The sequence below is a fragment of the Sinocyclocheilus anshuiensis genome, unplaced genomic scaffold (assembly GCF_001515605.1).
Source record: "Sinocyclocheilus anshuiensis isolate Anshui unplaced genomic scaffold, SAMN03320099.WGS_v1.1 scaffold997, whole genome shotgun sequence".
NCBI classification, from domain to species: domain Eukaryota; kingdom Metazoa; phylum Chordata; class Actinopteri; order Cypriniformes; family Cyprinidae; genus Sinocyclocheilus; species Sinocyclocheilus anshuiensis.
Genome location: NW_015555715.1, coordinates 272,712 through 294,353, shown reverse-complemented (window position 1 = coordinate 294,353; position 21,642 = coordinate 272,712). Strand labels below are relative to the sequence as shown.

The following is a 21,642-nucleotide window of genomic DNA, read 5'->3' as shown; positions in this document are numbered from 1 at the left end:
GTGAAAGTTGCTAAATCTAGTGCAAAAGTCGCGCTCGTGTGTGTGAGATGCGGGAGCTGATGGCAGGGGCGGTGGATATTTGTGGGGGTCATTGTGGATATTGTGAATGAGTTCTTCTGTCATCACGTTCTATTAGTTCTACAGCTTCAGTTTCGGAACTTTCACGCTTAGTAACAAAGCTGTTCCTTCACTACAGTGCAACATTAAAAAGGGACCCCTTTCAAACAGTGTCGCGTTCCGAACGTTGTTTAAGCGACATACACCGGTATTGCGGTATTTTAAAAATTCATATCATAACAAAAATAAACACCGGTATTCGGTATGAACCGGTATACCGCCCAGCACTAGTCGTGGTGGATTCCAGAAGTCTTTTATAATAAACTATTTTTCTATATCTTTTTCGGACAGTCAAATGGACACATTTCAATCACCGGTGATGTTTACCAGGATAGACTTAATCGTCTTGAAAGTGATAAAGAGTCCCTTGTGCTTCAGGTAACTTTGTATATACTGTACATGCACATACAAGGTCGGCAAGATTTTTTTATATTTTTGAGGTGAGCTTGTGCTCACCAAGGCTGCATTTATTCGGTCATAAATACAGTAATATTGTAAAATATTATTACAATTTAAAATAACTGTCTTCTTTTTAAAACACTTCTTTTTTTGAAGCACTTGTCTTCAGTGTCTCATGATCCTTTAGAAATCATTCTAATATACTGATTTGCTGCTCTAGAAACATTTCTTATTATTATCAATGTTTAAAACTTCTTAATATTTTTGTAGAAACCCTGATAAATTTTTTTCAGGATTCTTTGGTAAATAGAAAGTTAAAAAGAACAGCATTTATTTTTAATATAATTTATTTTAAAAACATTATAAATGTGTTTGCCGTCACATTCGATCAATTTAATGCATCCTTGCTGAATAAAATAATACATTTTTTAATAAAATAAAATCATCATTCTTTGCAGGTGAGTGTTTTGACGGATCAAGTGGAGGCACAGGGTGAAAAGATAAGGGACCTAGACCTGTGCCTTGATGAACACCATGAGAAACTAAATGCAACTGAAGAAATGTTGCAGCAGGTGGGTTTAAAGATATTTCTTGTATATTGGAGACATGGTCTGGCAGTTGGGTCAAGTGCATTCTGCACAGTAGAGCTTATTTTAAGCCCATAGTTTCTTATCACGTCTTCACTAAAAGCCCATAAAATTTATTCATAAGATGGATTTTTTTGTTCATGCTCCATTTGTGAACTCTTCTTCCTAGGAACTCTTGTGCAGATCAGCCCTTGAGACTCAGAAGCTGGAGCTTATGGCAGAGGTTTCCAACTCGAAGCTGAAGTTAACAGCCATGGAGAAAGAGAGACTCGATTTTGACGACAGATTTGGAGATAGTGAGGTAAGAAACATGCACACATGCATGAGGGAAATAATTGTGTAATGATGTCTTTATTTGAAAATGTCAGTGGCTGTGCTTTAATTGTAATGCTAGTCAATGGTTAATTTGTGATTCTGCCATTGGTGCACAGAGCTCTTTTGTTTTGACCGCTTTAACATATTGCAGTTTGCTGGAAAATTACTTGAATGTTTGTTTAGAATCGTGATTCTGCAGTATAGCCAACCTTTTGTTTCTGTACAAGCCTGAAGTAGAAAGACTTGCATTCAACAATGCGATCTGTTGTGGTCTTGTTGTGGTACAGAGGTCTGTTCCAGTGCACTGGAATGTTGGGCTTTTAGCTATTCTCTGCTTTGTTTACTGTCTGGGCAAAATGGTAAATGAAAAAACAGCCTTTACCAGATACCATTTCCTCTCCAAAAATTGGTTTAGGTGGCCTCTTTTCTCTCTAGAAAGTAGTCATTACCACTAAGGACTATGCCCTACTGTGGATGAATGGGAGTAGGAAGGGTCCACAGCGAGAGGGTGTTGGGATCCATTGGAATGGTTTTCCACATCGATGGTTTCAACTATTTCAGATAAACTAGCCCTAAACCATGTTTGGCCACTAACATATAGTTTACAAATACACTTCCTGTCAAAGTGGGCGTTTCTTGGCCCAAATGAACTGCAAACTGGAACGTTTTTTTATGTTGTTTGTTAAAGTCTAGCAACTTGAGACTAGATGTTAAGCAGACTATTATCTTATGAACTCCAGACAAGCTTGTCTCGGTCCTTGTCCATAACGTGTTTTATTTAGGCTTGGTAAATGCTGTTATCACTTTAGCAGGTATTTTTGAGTCAGACAACATCCAAAAATGGAGAAAAGCAAGAGGATGATTTCAGATTAGGGTCATGGAGATGAACCAGTCTCTGCACCTATGTGTTCGCAGTCGGCCACAGAAAACAGGTTTTGTCTCCTTGTTGATGACAAACGTTCCATTTCAGGCCTTTCTTTGTGATTGTGTTTTTCATTCTTCTTAGAGTATTATAGAACATATATACAAACTATTTATTGTTTAAACTGCACTGGCAAGTGTGTTTGGTCTAGGTTGGTCAACACATTCTTCAAAGATAAAAATTATTTCTGCTGTTTCCTGTTATTTTGCTGCCACATAATTTACTGTCTCAGCAAGACTCCAGTTTGTTTCCCAAAATGTCGTCTTTTTATCCTGTTAAGACTAAGACTATAATATGTCATTTTAGATTTTGAACTATCAGAACTACTGTAGCCTGAAATACTTAATGTACACTACTGTTCAAAAGTTTGTGGCTGGTAAGATTTGAAATCTTTTGTTCACCAAGCCTGCGTTTAATTTATCAAAAATAAGATAAAACAGTATTTTTGTTAAATATTATTGCAATTTAAAATGTTTTCTATTTGTATTTATTTTTAAATACAAATTATTAATTAATTACTGCAGTCTTCAGTGTCATATGAGCCTTCAATGCAAAGCTGAATTTTCAGCAGTCATTACTCCAGTCTTCAGTGTCACGTGATCCTTCAGAAATCATTATAATATGTTAATTTGGTACTCAATAAATATTTCTTATTATTGTTATTGTAACATTTCTTATCATCACAGTTGAAAACCGCTATACAGTTGTACTGACCCAAAACATTTTAACTGTAGTGTATTCTGATTTGTCCTTTGAGTTTTCCGGATCACTGCTCCAAGTGGATGCATCTGTATTTCAGAGTGTTTACAACTAGAGGCTGCTCTGTTGTTTATTGAATCATAAATCCACGGCTGAATGCTAGACATCCTGACAAAGAGCTTGGCCCTAAAAGGCCTGAGTGCTGAATGGATGCTTGTCACTAGATTCTTTTTTTATTTTTTTTTTTTTTTTGCTCATTAAGATTGAATACTTAGTCTGTTTGTTAAACAAACCATTTCAAACTTGAGAGTAGGCTTCTCTTTGAAGCCCTTTGAAGCAAAATAGTTTAGGAATATGGCCATGATAATCTGTGAGTGTTTAGAAACGAGTTATTAATATTATTAGATTCCGTGCATTAATGACCCTAAGTTTTTAAAATTGTTTTATTTTTATTGTAACTTTTTTTTTGTGGTAATCGACAGCATACATATGCAGCTGCCAGTTTAACTTTAACCCATTTAACAGTAAATTTCACATTATTAAATAAATATTAATAATAAAATAATGTTTAGAAAAACAAGTTTTTGCTAAAATGCTTGAGACACTTTGTGAAATTCTATGGAGATTTTTTTGCCTTTTAAAGACATTTTTCCTTTTTAGGGTTTGATTTTGGAGATTGATGAACTGAGATATCGCATTTCTGAGCTGGAGAATGAACGGTTACAGTATGAAAAGAAATTGAAATCCACTAAGGTGAGTTTCAGCGCTAGTTTCTTACTAGTGAAAACGACAATTGAGGTTACTATCTTTAAGCTTGCATAGGGGTTCTCTTCTTCTTTTGTCTCTCTTGCATAACCTGTCATCTTTCTTGTTATCTTTAAGTGTTTATTTTCCTTTTCCTCTTTGGCTAACCTCTCTGCTGCTAGTCGCTTATGGCCAAACTCTCTAGCCTGAAACTCAAACTGGGCCAGATGCAGTATGAGAAACAGAGGAAGGAACAAAAAATCCAGGCGCTCAAGGTCGGCATACCTCAGGGTGGTTACTGCTTCTGGTTGTGATCCAGAGATTTTTTCATTTAGTTATTTTTGCACTCTAACTTTGCTTTTTGGCACTTTTAATGAAGACTTTAGTTTAAAGTTTAAACATTTCACATATACAGTGGTCACATTTGTGACCCTGGACCACAAAACCAGTCTTAAGTCGCTTGGGTATATATTACTAAGAACATCATTTGGACAACTTTAAAGGCGATTTTCTCAGTATTTAGATTTTTTTGCACCCTCAGATTCCAGATTTTCAAATAGTTGTATCTCGGCCAAATATTGTCCTATCCTAATAAACCATACATCAATGGAAAGCTTGTTTATTCAGCTTTCATAAGATGTATAAATCTCAATTTAGAAAAATTGACCCTTATGACTGGTTTTGTGGTCTAGGGTCACATTTAATATTTCATTAACAATGCAGTGACATTCAGTGTTGATTTAGAGTCCAAATACATTCTGAGGCCACTGTTAATGAGCCTATTATCTCATGTCACTCACTACAGTATCAAACTTTTAACAGTCTCAGCTTGACTGAGAGCTCTATAACCCTCCATTTTGCACAATGTTGTACAGACAAAGTTCTCATCATGATTTGAAAGCTGCTCATTAAATCTGCCCTCCCCTCTAAGCAGTGGCACCAGTATAAGATCTCAGAATGTTTAATTAACCACAAGTATGCTTCAGTGTGAGGCTCTACGAGATGTTTAAGCTGAGTGTGCTAAATTTCAGACTGCTTTATAATGCAGGAGAAGCTATTTCTGTTACTGCTTCTTACTGTAGCATACTGTTAAGCCACAAGCTTTGAAAAGCTCAGTGTGAGGTTTGCATGATTGTGTTACTGTAGTTTATTTTTATTTTTTGGGTGTGTTAAACTTTTCTACCACCCTGGCAATGCATTGAACTCTTGAATGAAGTTCTTGAATGTGATCTTGATTAGTGGTAGACACTAATATAATTGATTAATTGAATATTTGGCTATGTGTGAGATAATCCAATAAATTTGCATGCTTGGACAATTTAACAAAAACATAAGTGTCAGATACAGTATCTACAACATCATGACAAACTTTCATTTTGCAAGTGCCATGTACTGAACTCTCTGATAGTAATTAGTAATTGCATGGTTTGGTATTACTGGGTGTTTAACCTGTTAACTTCAGTGGTTGTCCAGACTTTGGATCAGAGTTGTGAGATGTGTGTGTTTAATGTTCAGGAGGAGCTGGTTACGTTGAGAAGGCAGCTGGATGGCAGAGATGGTGATCTGAGGAGGCTGCAGGATGAGACGGGGTCCAGATCCCCAACACCTGCAGGCCTAGACAGCACAGAGAGAGGTGGGTCACGCATAGTTGCTGTTATTCACAGTATTGCCTGTCCCAGCGTGCCCTACAGGGGTCTAGTTTTGTCTTGTCATTTTGCTGTATCTGTGATGCTGTACTGACTAATTTAAAATAAAATCTGGAGTAGATCAAGCTCAATCAGTTGTTATTGTATGAATTAATTTTTGCTATTTTTTATATTGCTTTTGTTTATTTTTGTTATTTGCTTTGATTTGCTTTTGATGTTTGTTTTGATTCTCTTTGTTTTTAGCTTGTTTTTTGGTCTTTGCTTTGTTTGATATATTTAAGCTTTGTTTTTGTTTGTTTTTTGCTGTTTTTTGCTTGTTTATTTTATTATTTTTTTTTTTTTTAATTAGTCAATTTTTTTGTTTTTGCATTTTTTATTGTTTGTTTCGATTAGATTTTTTTTATTGTTTTCTCATTATTTAGTTTTTGTTTATTTTGATTTTGCTTTTTATTTATGTTAGTTTTTTTTATTTTATTGATTTTATTTATTGTATATATATATGCTTTTTTTAAATTAATTAATTTTGTTTTGTTTATTCCCCTAACTTTTTACTCAAAGCGCTTTATTGGTCCAACACATTCAATAACAGAAGACGTTTAATATTATTACTCTGTCTTAAACAGTTTTCCATACTGAGGAAACATTAAAAAAGAGGCTCAAAGAGAAACGTAAGGGGACTTCATGTCTACCTTCTACACATACATCCCTTTTTCAGTTTTTTAATCTTTGTACTATTTTTGTCCTCTTGGTCCTCTGCTTCTTGTGCCTGCATGTTTGGGCATGGTACTCATGAAGCTTGCTTTTCTACGACACGAAGCAGTGCAAATTACAGTCATACAGGAAGTTAATGGGTTTAAAAATACAAGATATTAGTTATAGGAAAGGGAAAGAAGTAATGAATAACAATCCTTTCTTATGTTGTAGCCCTGACAAAAGATTGTGGTCGCTATCTGGCATGTCACATTTACATTATTGTTTGTTTGTTTTTTGCCTGTCACCTCGTACTGTAATACCTCCTGTTCTCCAAAGTTAGTTTCTTCACCTCACTTCCCCTCTTCCCTCCATTATAGTGCATTGCCCTTAACCCATGTTCACATTCCTCATAACCTTGCAGGCTGGACATCCACTCTTATCTGTGGCTGCATAAACTCACGTTTAATTCCAACAAGCTCCTCCTCGCTTCCGTTGTGTACATTTCTCACATTTGTCACAGAAGGTCACTGTTGTATTTCAGTTCAATGTGTCTGTCTACAGTTTGTGATGCTAAATGTCAGACTTGAGTCCTAATGTTTCTTTGCCCTTTAGTGTTTATGAAATGGTCTTTAGTTTACTAAGCCTGTGCTTTGCAGATATGGAAGTACAGAAGATGAAGAAAGCAATGGAGTCTTTGATGGCTGCGAATGAGGAGAAGGTAGTTTTAAGTCATAAGTTTCCTTTCCCATTGCTTTTGAAAATCATAAAGGAACTTGGCATTTAATGCTGTTAATGATGCTTTGTTTAGGATTGCAAGATTGAAGAGTTGCGACAGTCACTCATGCGTTACAAGAAAGTACAAGAGATGGTCATGTCAGCACAAGGGAGAAAAGGTGATTTATTTTGCTTTTTAATAAAAATTCCAAAGTGTTGTCAATGAAATGTGTTTGTCATTCCTGTAATTAGTGTTAGTTGTATTATTTATATACTATTGAACTAGCTTTTATTTTGTTTTAAATGTAATTTTAATTTGTTTAATTAATTTTATGTGCTTTTGTCATTTTATTAGTTTTCAAAATCTTATTTAGCTTTATTTTATTTCAGTTTTAGTAGTTTTAGTACTTAATTTTATTTCAGTTAGTTGTCAGGCAACATTTCTAACTTTAACTTTGTAAGTTTTGTTTAAGCTGAAGTTTTCATCTAATATTTATATTTTATTTTATCTTTATGTTAATTAATCAAAATTATTTTTTTTTATAATTTGTGAGCAGTAACAGCACTACCTTTAATACAAAAAATGCATTATTTAAATTGTAAATTATATATTGTGGAAGGCTACATGGTGATGTAAAAATGTGTAAAAAAAAATTACAGTAATTTTTACTGTAATACAATAATGAGAAACAATGGAGACTCCAATAAATTACAGGGGAAAAAATCTGTAGGAAAATATACTTATTTATGATAAAAAATATTATTTATTATATTATGTTATGTTATGTTATATTATACAATTATTTGAATCCTATAGTGTGTTGCTGTTAAGTGGCAGGTTGTACTTGTTGTGTGCTGTTTTCCGAGCTTATGATCAAATCTCCCTCCTCTCCTGTCTTTCTCATCAGATAAATTCAAAGACGGAGACAGTGATGGGAGCAATAGCGACAGCTCCCTCTCCATGTCCACCGCCCTCTCTGTTTCCATGGACACGGAGAAGTCTCTGCTCTCTTACACAGAGGAAGTTGCTGTGAGGGGTCAAAATGAGGTACAATTTTCTTTTCAGACCAACAAAATTCATATAATATTTCCCTCAAGGTTATACAGTTCACCGTTTGTGGTTAGTTTGCATCCTTGTTAAAAAAAACTATATTTTGTTTTGGCGTGCATAATCTGAAATCACTGCACTGCAACCTAGAATTATTCTTAATTTAGAGCAACACAGTTCAGCAAAGTTGTGTTGATGGTGTTTTTTCAAGCTAAAGGCTAAATTGAACACTTGCAGAACACACAGCATGTCAACCTGTGGCTCATACTGTCACCGATGATTCAAGACGCAGATAGTCACTTGTCAGGGAGTGACTGAATGTCTTCAGATTACTGTATTACTGTAAGGTGATGGATCCTTGGAATATGATGTATGCAGTAGAACGCTTTGAGCCAAGGACTCTGAAAACTGAGTGAATAAAATCCATTTATGTAATCAGGGTTATTCTATTTTTTTATTTACTAGTATAGCATTTTTATATTGTTTTAATATTGAATTTTTATTTTATTCCATGTGTTTCAGTCATTTTTATTAGATTTATTTTATTCTTTTTTAGCTTCATTTTATTTATTTATTTCAATTTTAGTGATTTTAGTACTACAACTACAGTTTTAATTTACTTTTTTTTTAAGTTGAAGTTTTTTATTTAATATTTATATTTTATTCTGTTTTATTTCAGATTTATTTCACTGATCAAAAATTTTTTTTAATAGTTTGTGAACAGTAACAATACCTGTAATACAAAATAAATCTGCATTCTAAATTGTAAATTATTTATGTATTGTGAAAGTTGTACATACCGATGTAGCCATCTGAACAACACCTTCTCTTTCTATATTTCAATCTATGCTTACAGATCTAAATTGTTACCTGAACAGGTGGTGATGACTAAAAACGGTTTCTTTTTTTATATTAATGTACTTGTTTTTTAATGCCCTTATTGGTAATTGTATGTACAATACAGCACTTTGGTCAACCCATGGTTGTTTTTAAATATGCTTTATAAATACAACAAACAAACAAACAAAAATCCCTAATAAAAAGGCTTAATAAAAAGGATATATTGTATTATATTATATTAAATATGATATTTTTATGCTGGAAAGGTGGACCTCCAGGGGTCTGCATTTTGAAAAATACTGGTGTAGAGAATACACTGGTGTGAATTTACCTTTGCATGTTCTCTTCTTCTGTAGGCGACTACATTTGTCAGTACCCTCCAAGTGCCATCGCTCACAGTACATATAACATCCCCAGATAAAGCAGACAACCATTCAGGCCTGGAACACATGCAGTCATCAAGGTACACTTCAGTACATTAAAACACACCTTTTTGTCTGCTGAGTTGTTTTTTCACGCAGGATCATCATCTGATAAAATCTGGACAAGCAAACATTCTTTTAAATCATATCTGTGGCTGTAGGTTTATGTCCCAAAGCATCCCACCTATGTTACAGCATCCAAGCATCCCATCCTCAGCGGTAGCACCTCTAAAGGCTTTTCCTTTCTTGTGCTTTATGTTAGTATCCTCTTTTCATCCTTTCTAGTCTTTGAAATGCCTGTTGTCTATATCAGAGTTCATGACCACCTCACCCTATTCATACTATCCTATCATTCTATGGTGTTTAAAGTGTCATTTTCTCACCGTTAACACATCAATGCATGTCCGTCTATACACCCCACTGCTTACCCATCATGCTTTGCCACCACCTCTGCATCCCAATGCTTGTGTGTTTGTCCTTTGTAGTGAGAAAGGGTGTCAGGAGCCAACTCAATCACTGGAGACCCCATTAGATGAGAGTCCCGAGTGAGTATGTGTGTCAGGTGGAGTTCAGTTACAAAAATGGCACATTTTGATTTGCCAGTTTTGTTTTTTTGGTAACCTGAAATGCCACTCTTTTGACTCAAAGTGTGAGTCAGACACCTTAACAAAGTGGTTTGATACTACACAGTGGTTATGAACATATGCATGTTGGAAAGAGTGATGGTAACAATGTCTTTTCATGTTTTAGAACTTCAGAGGTCACAAAATCAGCGAACCAGGGCAACCTTGATGGAAGAGCCAGTGAAAAGGTGAATTTCAACTCAATTTGTAAGGTTTTTATTAGGGTTAGGCAGTATATTGAATATTTAAAGTGATTTAAAATGAGATTAAATAAACTGTCTGTTGTGCAATTTTTAATTCCAGAAGCCATTAACAGTAGATCAAAGGCCAGCTGAGGTCATTCTTATTTTTTTGTTAGTAATACTCTCTTAAATCATAACTATTATTAACATTATTATTATTAATTGCTGTTGTTGTATTAAATTAGAAGTTATTATAATTATAAATATATATTATAATTTACATTACATTACTGGAATGTTTTTTATATTACATGCATATGGTTATTTGACATTTCTGAAATGTTTTCTTCATGAACTTTTAGAGCAAAGAATTTGATGAGTTCAACAAGATCACAACTCTACCACCCAGATCTCCAAGCTCTTCTCGTACTGCTGAGGATGACAGCTTCGGCACCAGGAAAATGAGATCTTCTTTTGGACGGGGATTCTTCAAGATCAAGGGAGGGAAGAGGACTGCTAGTGCCCCTAATTTGGGTATGACTTCTTTCTTACTTCTAGATCAATATACCCATGGTCAATTACAGTTTCACTGTGATTAAAAAAGCTAAAATTACTAAAAATAAAAAACCGTCCAAACAAAAATTAGTGTTTTAGATTAAAAAGATCATGAGTCAAGAGTGCCCGAATTTAGTACAAACGCCCATTTACGGGCTAGACCTGCCATATGGCCTCTCTGAGGAAGGACAGAGAAGAACCTGGATGTGTCTTCATTTCTTTCTTTCCTTCAAGGAAAAATCCCTCACCTTGATGCATTTCCACACATAATCATTTGGTTCTCTGACCATGTTGTACTGTTTCTAACAGGCTCTCTGTTTCTGCTCAATGTCAGTATATTAAATAAATTTAAAGTCAAAATTTAAAACTGATTTTGAAAACCCAAATGATTTTGATCTATAACATTGTAGGAAGGAACACATTTTATTTTATTTTATTTTAGCTTCAAGCTTGATTCAGAAGAGATCTGTCTTTCGACAGGAAGAAATTTAGGAGCAAAGTTTATTTTCGTTTCTTTTCTTCATAGCAGGAGGTGATATTACATGAAGAAATGGCAATTATGGGTGTTTTGAAGTCCTCTTGTCAAAATAATAGTCTAAATAGATGTGTTTAAACATTGGGCTCATGTGGTAGCCAGCGCGAGTCCTTTGATATAAAGAGTATAGATGTTCTGTCGTCATCGCATGTTATTTTGTGACCACATTATTACCCAGCACTCAGATATTCTGACCATGTTCTCACAACTCTGTATGTTCCCCTCACATCCAAACTACCATAAGAATGTACATTCAGGCTGGATTTAGTGCCATTCAGTAACAATAATAATGGATGTTATTACTTCCATTGTGTTAACTTGCATGTAAGCATGTGACTTTGTTACATGCAGTGTTGAGGGTAACTCATTACAAGTAATGCGAGTTACGTAATCAGATTACTTTTTTCAAGTAACTAGTAAAGTAACGCATTACTTTTTTAATTTACAAGAAAATATCTGAGTTACTTTTTCAAAAAAGTAATGCCAGTTACTTTGTTTTTCCATTTATTGACTGACAGCTCTCCTGTCCCCATATTGGGAGAAATCGGGAGTACAGAGGCGTTGTGTGCGCTGTGTGAACATGATGTTACTGTAGTTCTAGACTAAATGTGAATATGCATTAATTCATCCCACTCACAAAAAACAGATTTAGTATTCATCAAAATGAATTAAAACAGTGAAATGCAAACTCAGAGTATGACGCAATCCTGCAATAATTAAATATGTTAAATAACACAAATGTATCTAATCCCATTTTATTAACCAATATCTTTGCTGCTGACCTTTGATGATCCAGTTCAATCATACTAATAAGCAAAAATGACTTTAGAGAAACTAACAATTGTGCTTTGTTTTTTTATTGCTGAAGAGTGTTTCTTCTCCTGCGTTCTACTGTACAGACGTGAATTTACTTTTACTTCAGCCTGAGGTTTATTCATTACACTTTTTGGTGTGAAAGGGCTTTTATATTTGCTATAAATAGAACTTCTTATATTAAAAACAATCAAGCCCTGCTCATATTTAAAAAGTAACGCAAAAGTAATATAACGCATTACTTTCCATAAAAAGTAACTAAGTAACATAATTAGTTACTTTTTTAGGGAGTAATGCAATATTGTAATGCATTACTTTTAAAAGTAACTTTCCCCAACACTGGTTACATGGTTCCACTCCTAAAATAAACCAAATCCAGTTGTTCTTCAGTCCAGACGAGAAGTCATCTGCCATCTTGCCTCATGATGCTGATTCCAGTAGTTCAAGGAAGACGCTGTCATTTTTGGGCTTTATTTCTTTTGAACTTCCTGTTATTCATGACATTTTTACTGCTCTGGTCTCCTACTGAACAACTGCCCTGTTTTTTCTCCCTTCCCATAATCTTTAGTTTATTTGATGCTTAACTGACCATGGTATTATGGGTAACGTAGTTTGCTGTGGTGACAACAAGACATTTTCTTTTCTTGTGTATGTGTTTGTTTGCACAGCTGAGACCGAGAGGGACGGCACTGACCATCTGGATCTGGCAGGCATGCCACAGAGGTCAGCTGACAGTGACAGCACACACACTCTCCCCATTTCTCCGGAGGGCAAGAAAAAGTCAAAAGGAATCAAAGCTCTATTTGGAAAGTGAGTCTAAAACAGCTGCAGGGTTGGACGTTTCAGACACTTGGTGTCTTTCCTTATCTAGCATATTTTATATCCTGTCAGTGTTATTGTTAACTAAACCTAAAACTATTAAAAATTGGTTTTATTAATTGAAAAAGGCTTAAATAAAACAAATATTAGATAAAAAAAACAACTAAAAACTAGAAATGTTGCTTTGGTAATTAACTAAAATACAATAAGTTGAAGTACTAAAATTATTCAATCTGAAATATAAATTAAAGCTGAATAGAAAAACTAACTAAACTAAAAACTAAAACTAACAAAAAAAAATAATGAAAATGACAAAAGCACATACAAAATTATTAAAACTGAAAACAAAATTAAAATGAAAACTATAAAGAATAAAAGCTAATTCAAAATATTAATAAATACTATAATAGTAAAAAAATAACACTGAATGCTGGATATTTAAAGAATAGATTATTGTAATACTTCATTTAATTTCTAAAAAAAAAATATAAAAGTTATATTATTCAAAAAAATTATAAGTATTATATTTCAAATATTATTATTAATGTTCTGATTTACTTCATATAAACTAAGCAACCTTTCTACCCTTTATTTACATGAACATAATTTAAAAATGTATTTTAAAAATCACCCTAAATGTTGCTTTCTGGTAGTGCTGGGCGGTATGACCAAAAATTTATACCACGGTATTTTTCAAAATTATACCCCCAACTTCTGAGCCTGCTCGCCTGAAGTTATGGTTGATTGCTCTTCGGCTGGATATCAACACATTGTGACGAGTCGGCTGCCTCCCCCTAATTATCAGCATCACCCCGTCCCTTAATCGCCGCCCTTCGTCAGGCTCCCGACAGGAGTGGGTGTGCGTGAGAGAGGAGGGGCGCTGAAATAGCCAGGGCTGGCGGCGTGTGATGGGGCACACCTGAACCGAATGGAGCCTCATCACCACCGCTGTATAAATGCCGAGCGCGCCTCTCCTCGGGTAGACCGGTCTCTTCCCCGTGCATGCACGCTGGTGCCCTCGTGGGTCCAGGAAGGGTGCGTAGAGGGACTCTCGCGCCGCCAGAGTTGTGAGCTGCCGGACCCGCAGTCCGGACGAGAACCGCACCCGTTACACGGCCGTCGGGCCAGGATGCCAGGCCGTCTAGTCCCTTCGCGAGCCGTGGGCAACGAGAAGGATGCAGCCGCTGGAAGAAGCCGCCGCCCCTCGTGCCGCGGACCGGAGAGGGGAGCGCGTGTGGCCACCGGACTCCGCCCCTTACCCTGGACCCTTCCTTCCTGTCCACTGCCCTTCCCTTCACGAACCCCGCAGCACGACGAGGACACCAGATCCCCTGTTCATTTTGGACACTTGATTCCCTTTTTCTGGACACTTTGTTTATTTTCTGTTAATAAAAGCCTCTCCGAGGCCTGACGCCACACCAACTGTGTCTGTCGTTTGGTCCTCCCGGTAATGTATGTATGAATGTATGAATGTATGAATGAATGAATGAATGAATGAATGAATGAATGAATGAAAGAAATATGGACGAATTTGCTAGTCATTTAAAGCATGCAACTGATGACTTTCTCTGACTTTCTCTTTATTCTTTAAAGGCTCAAAAGAAGTCAATCAACCACATTCAACCTGGATGATAACTTATCAGAGAGTGAGTTTAAACGGGGTGGAGTCAGAGCCACAGCTGGGCCCAGGCTGGGTTGGTCACGTGACCTGCAGAACACCAACAGGTCAGCAATCACAGTGACACAGGATAGAGCTCCTTCTCAAAATGGAAAGATCTGCTGTTGGGAAACACACCCTGGTGACAGACTTACATGTAGCTTATTGATTCAGAGTTTCAGTTCCTGATTAAAATCTCATTATGTTGTCATTTTTGTGGTAAATGGTCAATAATATCTCCAAAAATATCTCCAGCAGTCACTGTCTTTGTACCTTCTAAGATCTGCTTGTTTGTGTTTTCCAGTGAGCTGGATGCACCGTTTGCACGCTGGTCCCGGGAGCAGGTGTGTGATTGGATGCAGGAGCAGGGACTGGGGTTGTACGTGAGTTGGGCAAGGCAGTGGGTCGCCTCAGGCCAGACGCTTCTGCAGGCATCCCAGCAGGATCTGGAAAGAGTGAGCTCTTATTACAAACAATCAGAATGAGAGCATATAGTGGGGTCCAAATGTCTGAGACCACGTTTAAGTCTGGTAATAATCAGTTGAATTTGAAATTAATGTTTAAGGACTGTTCTGCCCTCTGTATGCAGGAGCTGGGAATAAAACACCCTCTACACAGGAAGAAACTGCAGCTGGCCCTGCAGGCATTGGGCTCAGAGGAAGATGATAACAAAGGCAAACTAGACTACCACTGGGTGACAAGTAAGGAATGGATGTTTATTCATCCGCAGTATCAGATTTGTTGTTAAATTGTTATAAAACTAAGGCTGAATGTATCAGATTGTTTTTCTTAACCCCTTACCTTCTGTTCTAGGGTGGCTTGATGATATTGGCCTCCCGCAGTACAAGACTCAGTTTGACGAGGGACGTGTGGATGGACGGATGCTTCACTATATGACTGTGGTTAGTCTTTTTCCTGGTCAATATCACGTTTTGACATATAAATGAAAGTTTTTATCTGGGAATAAAAGGTTAAACTAGTATTTAATGTTTTTGAAAGAAGGCTGCATTTATTTGATAAAAAATACAGAAAAGTAAAAACATTAATATTGTGAAATATTATTACAATTTAAAATGCATGTTTTTTTTATTTGAATCAATTTTAAAATGTCATTTATTTTTGTGATGGCAAAGCTGAATTTCAGTCATTAGTCCAGTCTTCAGTGTCACATGATTTCTAAACCGCTTAGTTGAAAGTTGTTCATGTCCACTCTCTCCTGTCCATGCTGAACAGGATGACCTATTATCTCTGAAAGTGGGCAGTGTTCTTCATCACCTCAGTATTAAGAGAGCCATCCAGGTGCTCCGGCTCAACAACTATGACCCCAACTGTCTGCGGCGAAGACCTTCAGATGAGGTAGGAAGAGAGACCAAACTCTAATCTGTGCTGTCCTGTTGTTTTTTGACTTATACTAGCAATCCTTATGTTCACCATTGTTTCAGAACAACATAAGTCCTGCTGAGATCTCTCAATGGACCAACCACCGTGTGATGGAGTGGCTGCGGTCTGCTGACCTGGCGGAATACGCACCCAACTTGAGGGGCAGTGGAGTACATGGAGGACTGATGGTGAGAAATTACTTTGTACTAGTTTAGGTTATTGGTTGTAATGGTTAAAAATTTGCACTGCAATCCGAAAAGTTGTAGGTTAAAAGCTTGAAAGGGTTGATCCATGAACACTGTACCCCCTTAAGGCCCCGATATACTCACAGTGAAGTTATTTTTCGTCCTTTGTGCCCATGCTGCTGAAAGTGGCATTTAGATGAATATGTAAATATGTTCTGCACGCTTTCCTCTCAGTAGCAAAATAAACACACAAAAAATGACAGCGGTGAGAAAACAGCAATTAAAAAAGCATCCGATCATAGTGATGTGGATATGTTTGCTCCAGCTCTACATTTTGGCATTTCAAGTCATATTTCAAGTCGTTATATTTATTTATAATATGGAAATAAATACATGTGGGAATAAAAAAATGAATGCATATATAAATAAATATTCCAAAAAAGCAAATGAAAAAAATAAATAAAAATAAGTCTTAAAAAGAATAAAAATAGTAAAAAAAATAATAATAATAATTTAAAGAAAAAGTATTACAAAAAGACTACATTTAATTTAAAATCACATTCCTTAGCAGGTTTGGTCCTCCATAGCTTTACAGTAATAAACATGAAAAAACACGTCAATTTCTACTATAAAGCAGCTTTGCAGTGTGTTCATGTTTATACTTGTGGAGCCTCAGAATACATCTACCTATTAAGCAATCACCACAGACCAATGGTAGTTTGGCCAGACTGAACTTCTCTGGAAATTTTGCTTTTGTCAAGCTGTTTTGGTCTGATTTTGTTCATGATGATGTCACACAAGTTCATTCTTTGATTCACTTGAAGTCTTCCTGTAGCTCAAACAGTAGAGCAGGATGCTAGCAAGGTCATAGGTTTGATTCCCAGGGAAAGCAAGAAGTGATTAAATGTGTACCTTGAATGCAATGGAAGTCACTTTGGATAAAAGCATCTGTGAAATGCATAAATGTAAATGTAAAGTATACCGGGACCTTTATCATAGCAGTTAACCCCAGGTTGCTAAAGTGAAAATAAAGCTGAGGTAAAAGCATCTGCAAAAGTGCAATTTTTTCTTATCAAATGGGCATCATTTTGTTCATGGTTTCAGGTGCTGGAACCTCGCTTCAATGTGGAGACAATGGCTCTGCTGCTGAATATTCCCCCCAACAAGACTCTGCTGCGGAGGCATCTGGCTACTCACTTGAACCTGCTGGTGGGTTCTGAGGCCCAGCAACTCAAACAGGAGTGTCTAGAGAACCCAGACTACACCTTACTCACCGCCACGGCTAAAGTCAAGGTATGATGCAGAACACCTCCAGACCATCTACTGCAGAACTTGCATGTGATTTCATTCATTTTGGAGTTCAAATGCTGACATATTTTTATTTTAAATGCCGTCTGTGTCAAATTTAGCCGCACAAGCTGGCGTTTGGAGGGTTTGGTAGGAAGAAGAAGCAAGAGGACAACGAAGAGTATGTCTGTCCCATGGATGTGGAGATGCCCAAAGGACGCAGCTTCCAGAAAGGCTACAGAGGCATGGAGCTCCAGAGCTATGATGATGACCTAGATCGATTCGACCAGGTAGTGATAGAAGCTTTCTGGTGCATGATGGACTATGATGCTTTACTTTGCTACAGTGTGAAAAGCAGTGGCCGCTGGCACTGATCGACCTGGCTGTCTGGTAGTCAGGTTAACTGTTTAACATTTAATACCACAAAAGTCATGTGGCAGATTTGCTGAATAATAATTTAACTACAATATTTTAAATATTTAATATATCTAAATAAATATATAATACATTTATTATTTGTATATTCATTTATATAAATAGTTTGTGTTTTCATTTTAAGTTTCAGTCAACTGAATTTAATTTAAAAAAGATTAATAACATTTAATGCATTTAAGTTTCATTTTTAAATGATCAATAATTACCAAAATTATTCATATTTACTAAATATGTACCGATATTTTTTTAATATTTAATTTAAAAATAATAGATTTGTAAGTGTTTTTGTAAGCAGTCTCTTTATGCTCACAAAATTTGCATTTATTTGATTAAAAGAAAAAACAGTAAAAGCAGTAGTATTGTGAAATATTATTACAATTTAAAAGAATGATTTTCTATTGTAATACATTTTAAAATGTCATTTACTCCTGATAATTTTGATTTCTGAAGGATCATGTGACACTGAAGGACCAGAGTAATGGCAGCTGAAAATTCAGCTCTGCCATCACAGCAATAAATTAAATTGGAAAATGTATTACAATAGGAAATCGTTCTTTTAAATTGTAATAATATTTTGCAATATTACTGTATTTTCTGTATTTTTGATAATATAAATGCAGGCTTGGTGAGCACAAGAAACTTCTTTCAAAAATGAAAAAAAAAAATCTCAATTATTCCATATGTTCAGTTGATTATTCAATAGTCAATAACCTTAAATCAGATCATTAAAAACAATGAATCGATCATTGATTAATCATTAACACCTGTATGACTTTATGTTCCTCTTTGCAATCCCCAGATGGAGGACTCTGAAGGGACAGTAAGGCAGATTGGCGTTTTCTCAGAGGGCATCAACAACTTAACGGTAACAAGCAGCTGCACATCTGATCTCACTTGTGTTGCTTTATATATACAGTGGTGTGCTTGAGCCTAAACTGTGCATCCTGTGTTTTGTGATCAGAGTATGCTGAAGGAGGATGAGTTCTTCAAGGGGATCTCCACGTCGTTCCCCAATGCCAGTGTGAAGGATGATGACTCCAATGTGTGAGGGTTCTGCAGGGACACTCTCGCCCCTTGTGCTGCTGCTTTAATATGAAGTGACTGTGCCAATCCCTCTGCCAACACCTCCACACACGCACCTCCATCTGAATTAGGGATGCACCGTTACCGATACTGGTATCGGCCCGATACTAAGCTCCTGTACTCGTACTCGTTAAAATGCCCCGATACCAAACGCCGATACCACACAGCATGTGATAAGTGCCATATTCAGACAAAGAAACACCGACAACAGACAGCAGAATGGAGTTATTAGAGATTAAGGATGTCTACGACGTATATGTATGCAATGAATATAATGTTAAACATTCAGTATTAACGCCTGTATAGCTGATGTGTGCGAGCTGATAAACAAAGCACGCTGAGTGGATTGAGCGCACGGCGTCGCAGATGCGCGAGCTTGTCGAGTGAATATGCCTTTCTCACAGACATCACTGGAAAGTTTGTAGTTCAGTCAGATACGTCAAAAACAAGTAAGTAAAACAATGCACAAGTTACTTAACGGTAGGGAGAGAGAGAGCGTGCGCGCACTTCTGTTGTGTGAGCTTTGATGTTCACTCACTTGGCACACGCATCATTTGGATCAAAACTCAAAATTGTAAAAAAATAAGACCATTTATAGGGGCATTCACTATAAACATAATTTATTTTTAACCTTAGGCATACACGACTTTCTGGCGAATGTTTTGCTTGCTTGAGTGTTTCTGCATTATATGAGTGGCTTTGGAATATAAATCGCAGCACGTTTCAGATGAAAAAAAAACGCGACTTCTATTTCTGAAAATATCATAGTTAGGAGGTTTATAGCGAGTGGTTCCCTGCATTATTACAGCAAAGCGCGCGATTACAGCACTAAGCCGCTATAGCGAATAAACTGTGATAATGTGAGAAATGTTGAAGGTGTCTGAATAAATTTTGGTTTGACTGTATCTATTTGATAAATGAAGTTAATCAACTAACATTATACATACTCTTTTGGTTTCTGTACCCAATATTTAAAAAATGTACAAATGTAATAAAATATTGGTATCTGTACTCTGTATCGGCAAGTACCAAAAATAAAAGTATCAGTATCGGGCGAGTACTGGAAAAAGTGGTATCGGTGCATCCCTAATCTGAATGCCAAATATATCAAACAGAACCACGTGTCCGCTCATCAAAACACCAATTTAAAGTATTTTAATTGCCTTTTAAGAACATTTTGTTTAATAATTAATGTCTCATAAAGGTAGATGGAAGAATGTCTGCCCTGTGTGTGTGTGTTAGTGGTCATTTTTGTTTTTTGTGGATCGATGTGATATGATTTATAACTATAATGAGTAGCAGTCCTACTGTAATCTGCTGGTCATTGGATAGATACAGTATGCATTATTTTTCATCTGCCTGCCTAAATCTGTGACAGATGGTTTGTGCCAGTTATTATGGTGACAGAAGAGCACAAGGACACTTTCAGTCAAAATCAAAGATATATTTTATTAAATTGTTGATAAATTAAAATTGTACACTGCCAATAATTAAATTAGCAATAATCATCAATATTTTTTGAATGATCTTTCCAGGTGCAGTCTTAAACATATGATAGGGTTTTTTAGTTGTATTTTGACCTATACATTTTAGTTTATCAAGCCAATACATGCATTGATACTGCATATGCTTTGTGCATTTGCATGCAGAACTCTGTACAATATACTTTACATCTGGTCTGTAAAGGTTTGCATGTTATTTAAGTCTCATTTGGATAAAATATTAGCAAAATATTGTTACTTTAATAAAAGTTCATTGTGAATTATTTTTCCTCTGCTGCAGTACTTTAGGATAGCAATAATGTTCTCGTTTATGTAAATGCTATCATATAGCATGAATCTTTAATGCAATACTGGCATGTGCACAAAATTGTAAGCAGCTGAAAATTATATTGAAAATATAGTGCCACTCGTAACCATTTCAGTTACATGTTTGTACTTTGACTTTTACTCCTTTTTAAAGGTGAATAAAATGCTGAAAGCATGCAGGCTTTAATTGTTTGTTGTATTTATGTCAATTAGTTACACAATTGGTAAATTCTACAAACAATAGTGTATGACTTGTCACTTGTCAGAGCAGAAATTCTTCAATGAATGAAGATTGTGAATGCGCGTCCTTACATAAATGTTTAAGATAACCATTTTACAGAGTAACATTGCTGTCAAAATAAATACTGTAGTTATCATAGCAATTGTTTCCACAATATAGCTGTGGCTTTGCCACCACAGTCATACAAAATAAATTAAAATTATACAGTAAGCGCATTTTGTGGGGAAACTATTTTGTACCATGGTAAAGGGACAGTACATAACTTAATCAACAGCGCCATCTATTGGACAATCTAGACAGTTGCTTGTCAGCATTTTATAATAAAATACATATTTATTTTATGCAATTTTATTGGCAATTATAAATTAATGTAAGTTGTTTCCATGCTTTCAGTATTAAGTTTTGACTTGGGTTATACATTATGTCCAGCTTTTGCTTTCAGTTCTTAGAAATAAACTGATGAAATGAGTCCTTGTCCTTCATGTCATTGTGTGACTGTTTCCTGTTGGCTTTCAGTAGGGGGCGCATGAGAGCTCAGAGAGACAACCCGTATTCAAATCTTTTGGCTTATTGAATATATTTGTGTACAGAAATCTATTATAGTTTTCATGCAAATTATTACTATCTGATATACAAATGGAAATCTTCCTCTGTCGTCGCTATGAAAACTATCATATCAAATCTTTATACAAGTAATCACACATGCATTCGTGTGATTGGTCCACCCTGACCAGCGCGGAGAAAAGAAACGGATTACATTGTGACAAAGTGTTCCGTGTGCTGCTTCAGCAAACTTCATAGTTTACACTTCAATAATGACATTTTATTAGTCCGTGAATTAGAAATAAACAGTGAAAGGGTAATATGGGTAAATTATTCGTTAGGTTTATCAT

General features: G+C 35.9%; 1 protein-coding gene across 5 annotated transcripts in view; it reads left to right on the top strand.

Moving 5' to 3' along the window:
* LOC107672226 (liprin-beta-1-like) overlaps positions 1–18,762 on the top strand; it is a 29,340-nt gene extending 10,578 nt beyond the window's left edge. For 3 of the 5 annotated variants that reach the window (XM_016465318.1, XM_016465316.1, XM_016465317.1), the window contains exons 4-27: positions 409–495; positions 975–1,088; positions 1,273–1,404; positions 3,700–3,792; positions 5,299–5,416; positions 6,053–6,097; positions 6,779–6,840; positions 6,931–7,015; positions 7,745–7,884; positions 9,081–9,187; positions 9,632–9,691; positions 9,897–9,957; positions 10,314–10,485; positions 12,523–12,664; positions 14,267–14,398; positions 14,635–14,785; positions 14,920–15,031; positions 15,144–15,232; positions 15,564–15,686; positions 15,773–15,898; positions 17,000–17,188; positions 17,305–17,472; positions 18,417–18,482; positions 18,579–18,762. In XM_016465318.1, the coding sequence (XP_016320804.1) occupies positions 409–495; positions 975–1,088; positions 1,273–1,404; positions 3,700–3,792; positions 5,299–5,416; positions 6,053–6,097; positions 6,779–6,840; positions 6,931–7,015; positions 7,745–7,884; positions 9,081–9,187; positions 9,632–9,691; positions 9,897–9,957; positions 10,314–10,485; positions 12,523–12,664; positions 14,267–14,398; positions 14,635–14,785; positions 14,920–15,031; positions 15,144–15,232; positions 15,564–15,686; positions 15,773–15,898; positions 17,000–17,188; positions 17,305–17,472; positions 18,417–18,482; positions 18,579–18,665 (2,661 nt within the window). In that variant the 3' untranslated portion in view covers positions 18,666–18,762. The remainder of the gene's footprint in view (positions 1–408; positions 496–974; positions 1,089–1,272; positions 1,405–3,699; positions 3,793–5,298; positions 5,417–6,052; positions 6,098–6,778; positions 6,841–6,930; positions 7,016–7,744; positions 7,885–9,080; positions 9,188–9,631; positions 9,692–9,896; positions 9,958–10,313; positions 10,486–12,522; positions 12,665–14,266; positions 14,399–14,634; positions 14,786–14,919; positions 15,032–15,143; positions 15,233–15,563; positions 15,687–15,772; positions 15,899–16,999; positions 17,189–17,304; positions 17,473–18,416; positions 18,483–18,578) is intronic. The other 2 variants (XM_016465319.1, XM_016465320.1) reach the window with 2 other exon arrangements.
* The last annotated feature ends 2,880 nt before the right edge of the window (positions 18,763–21,642 follow it).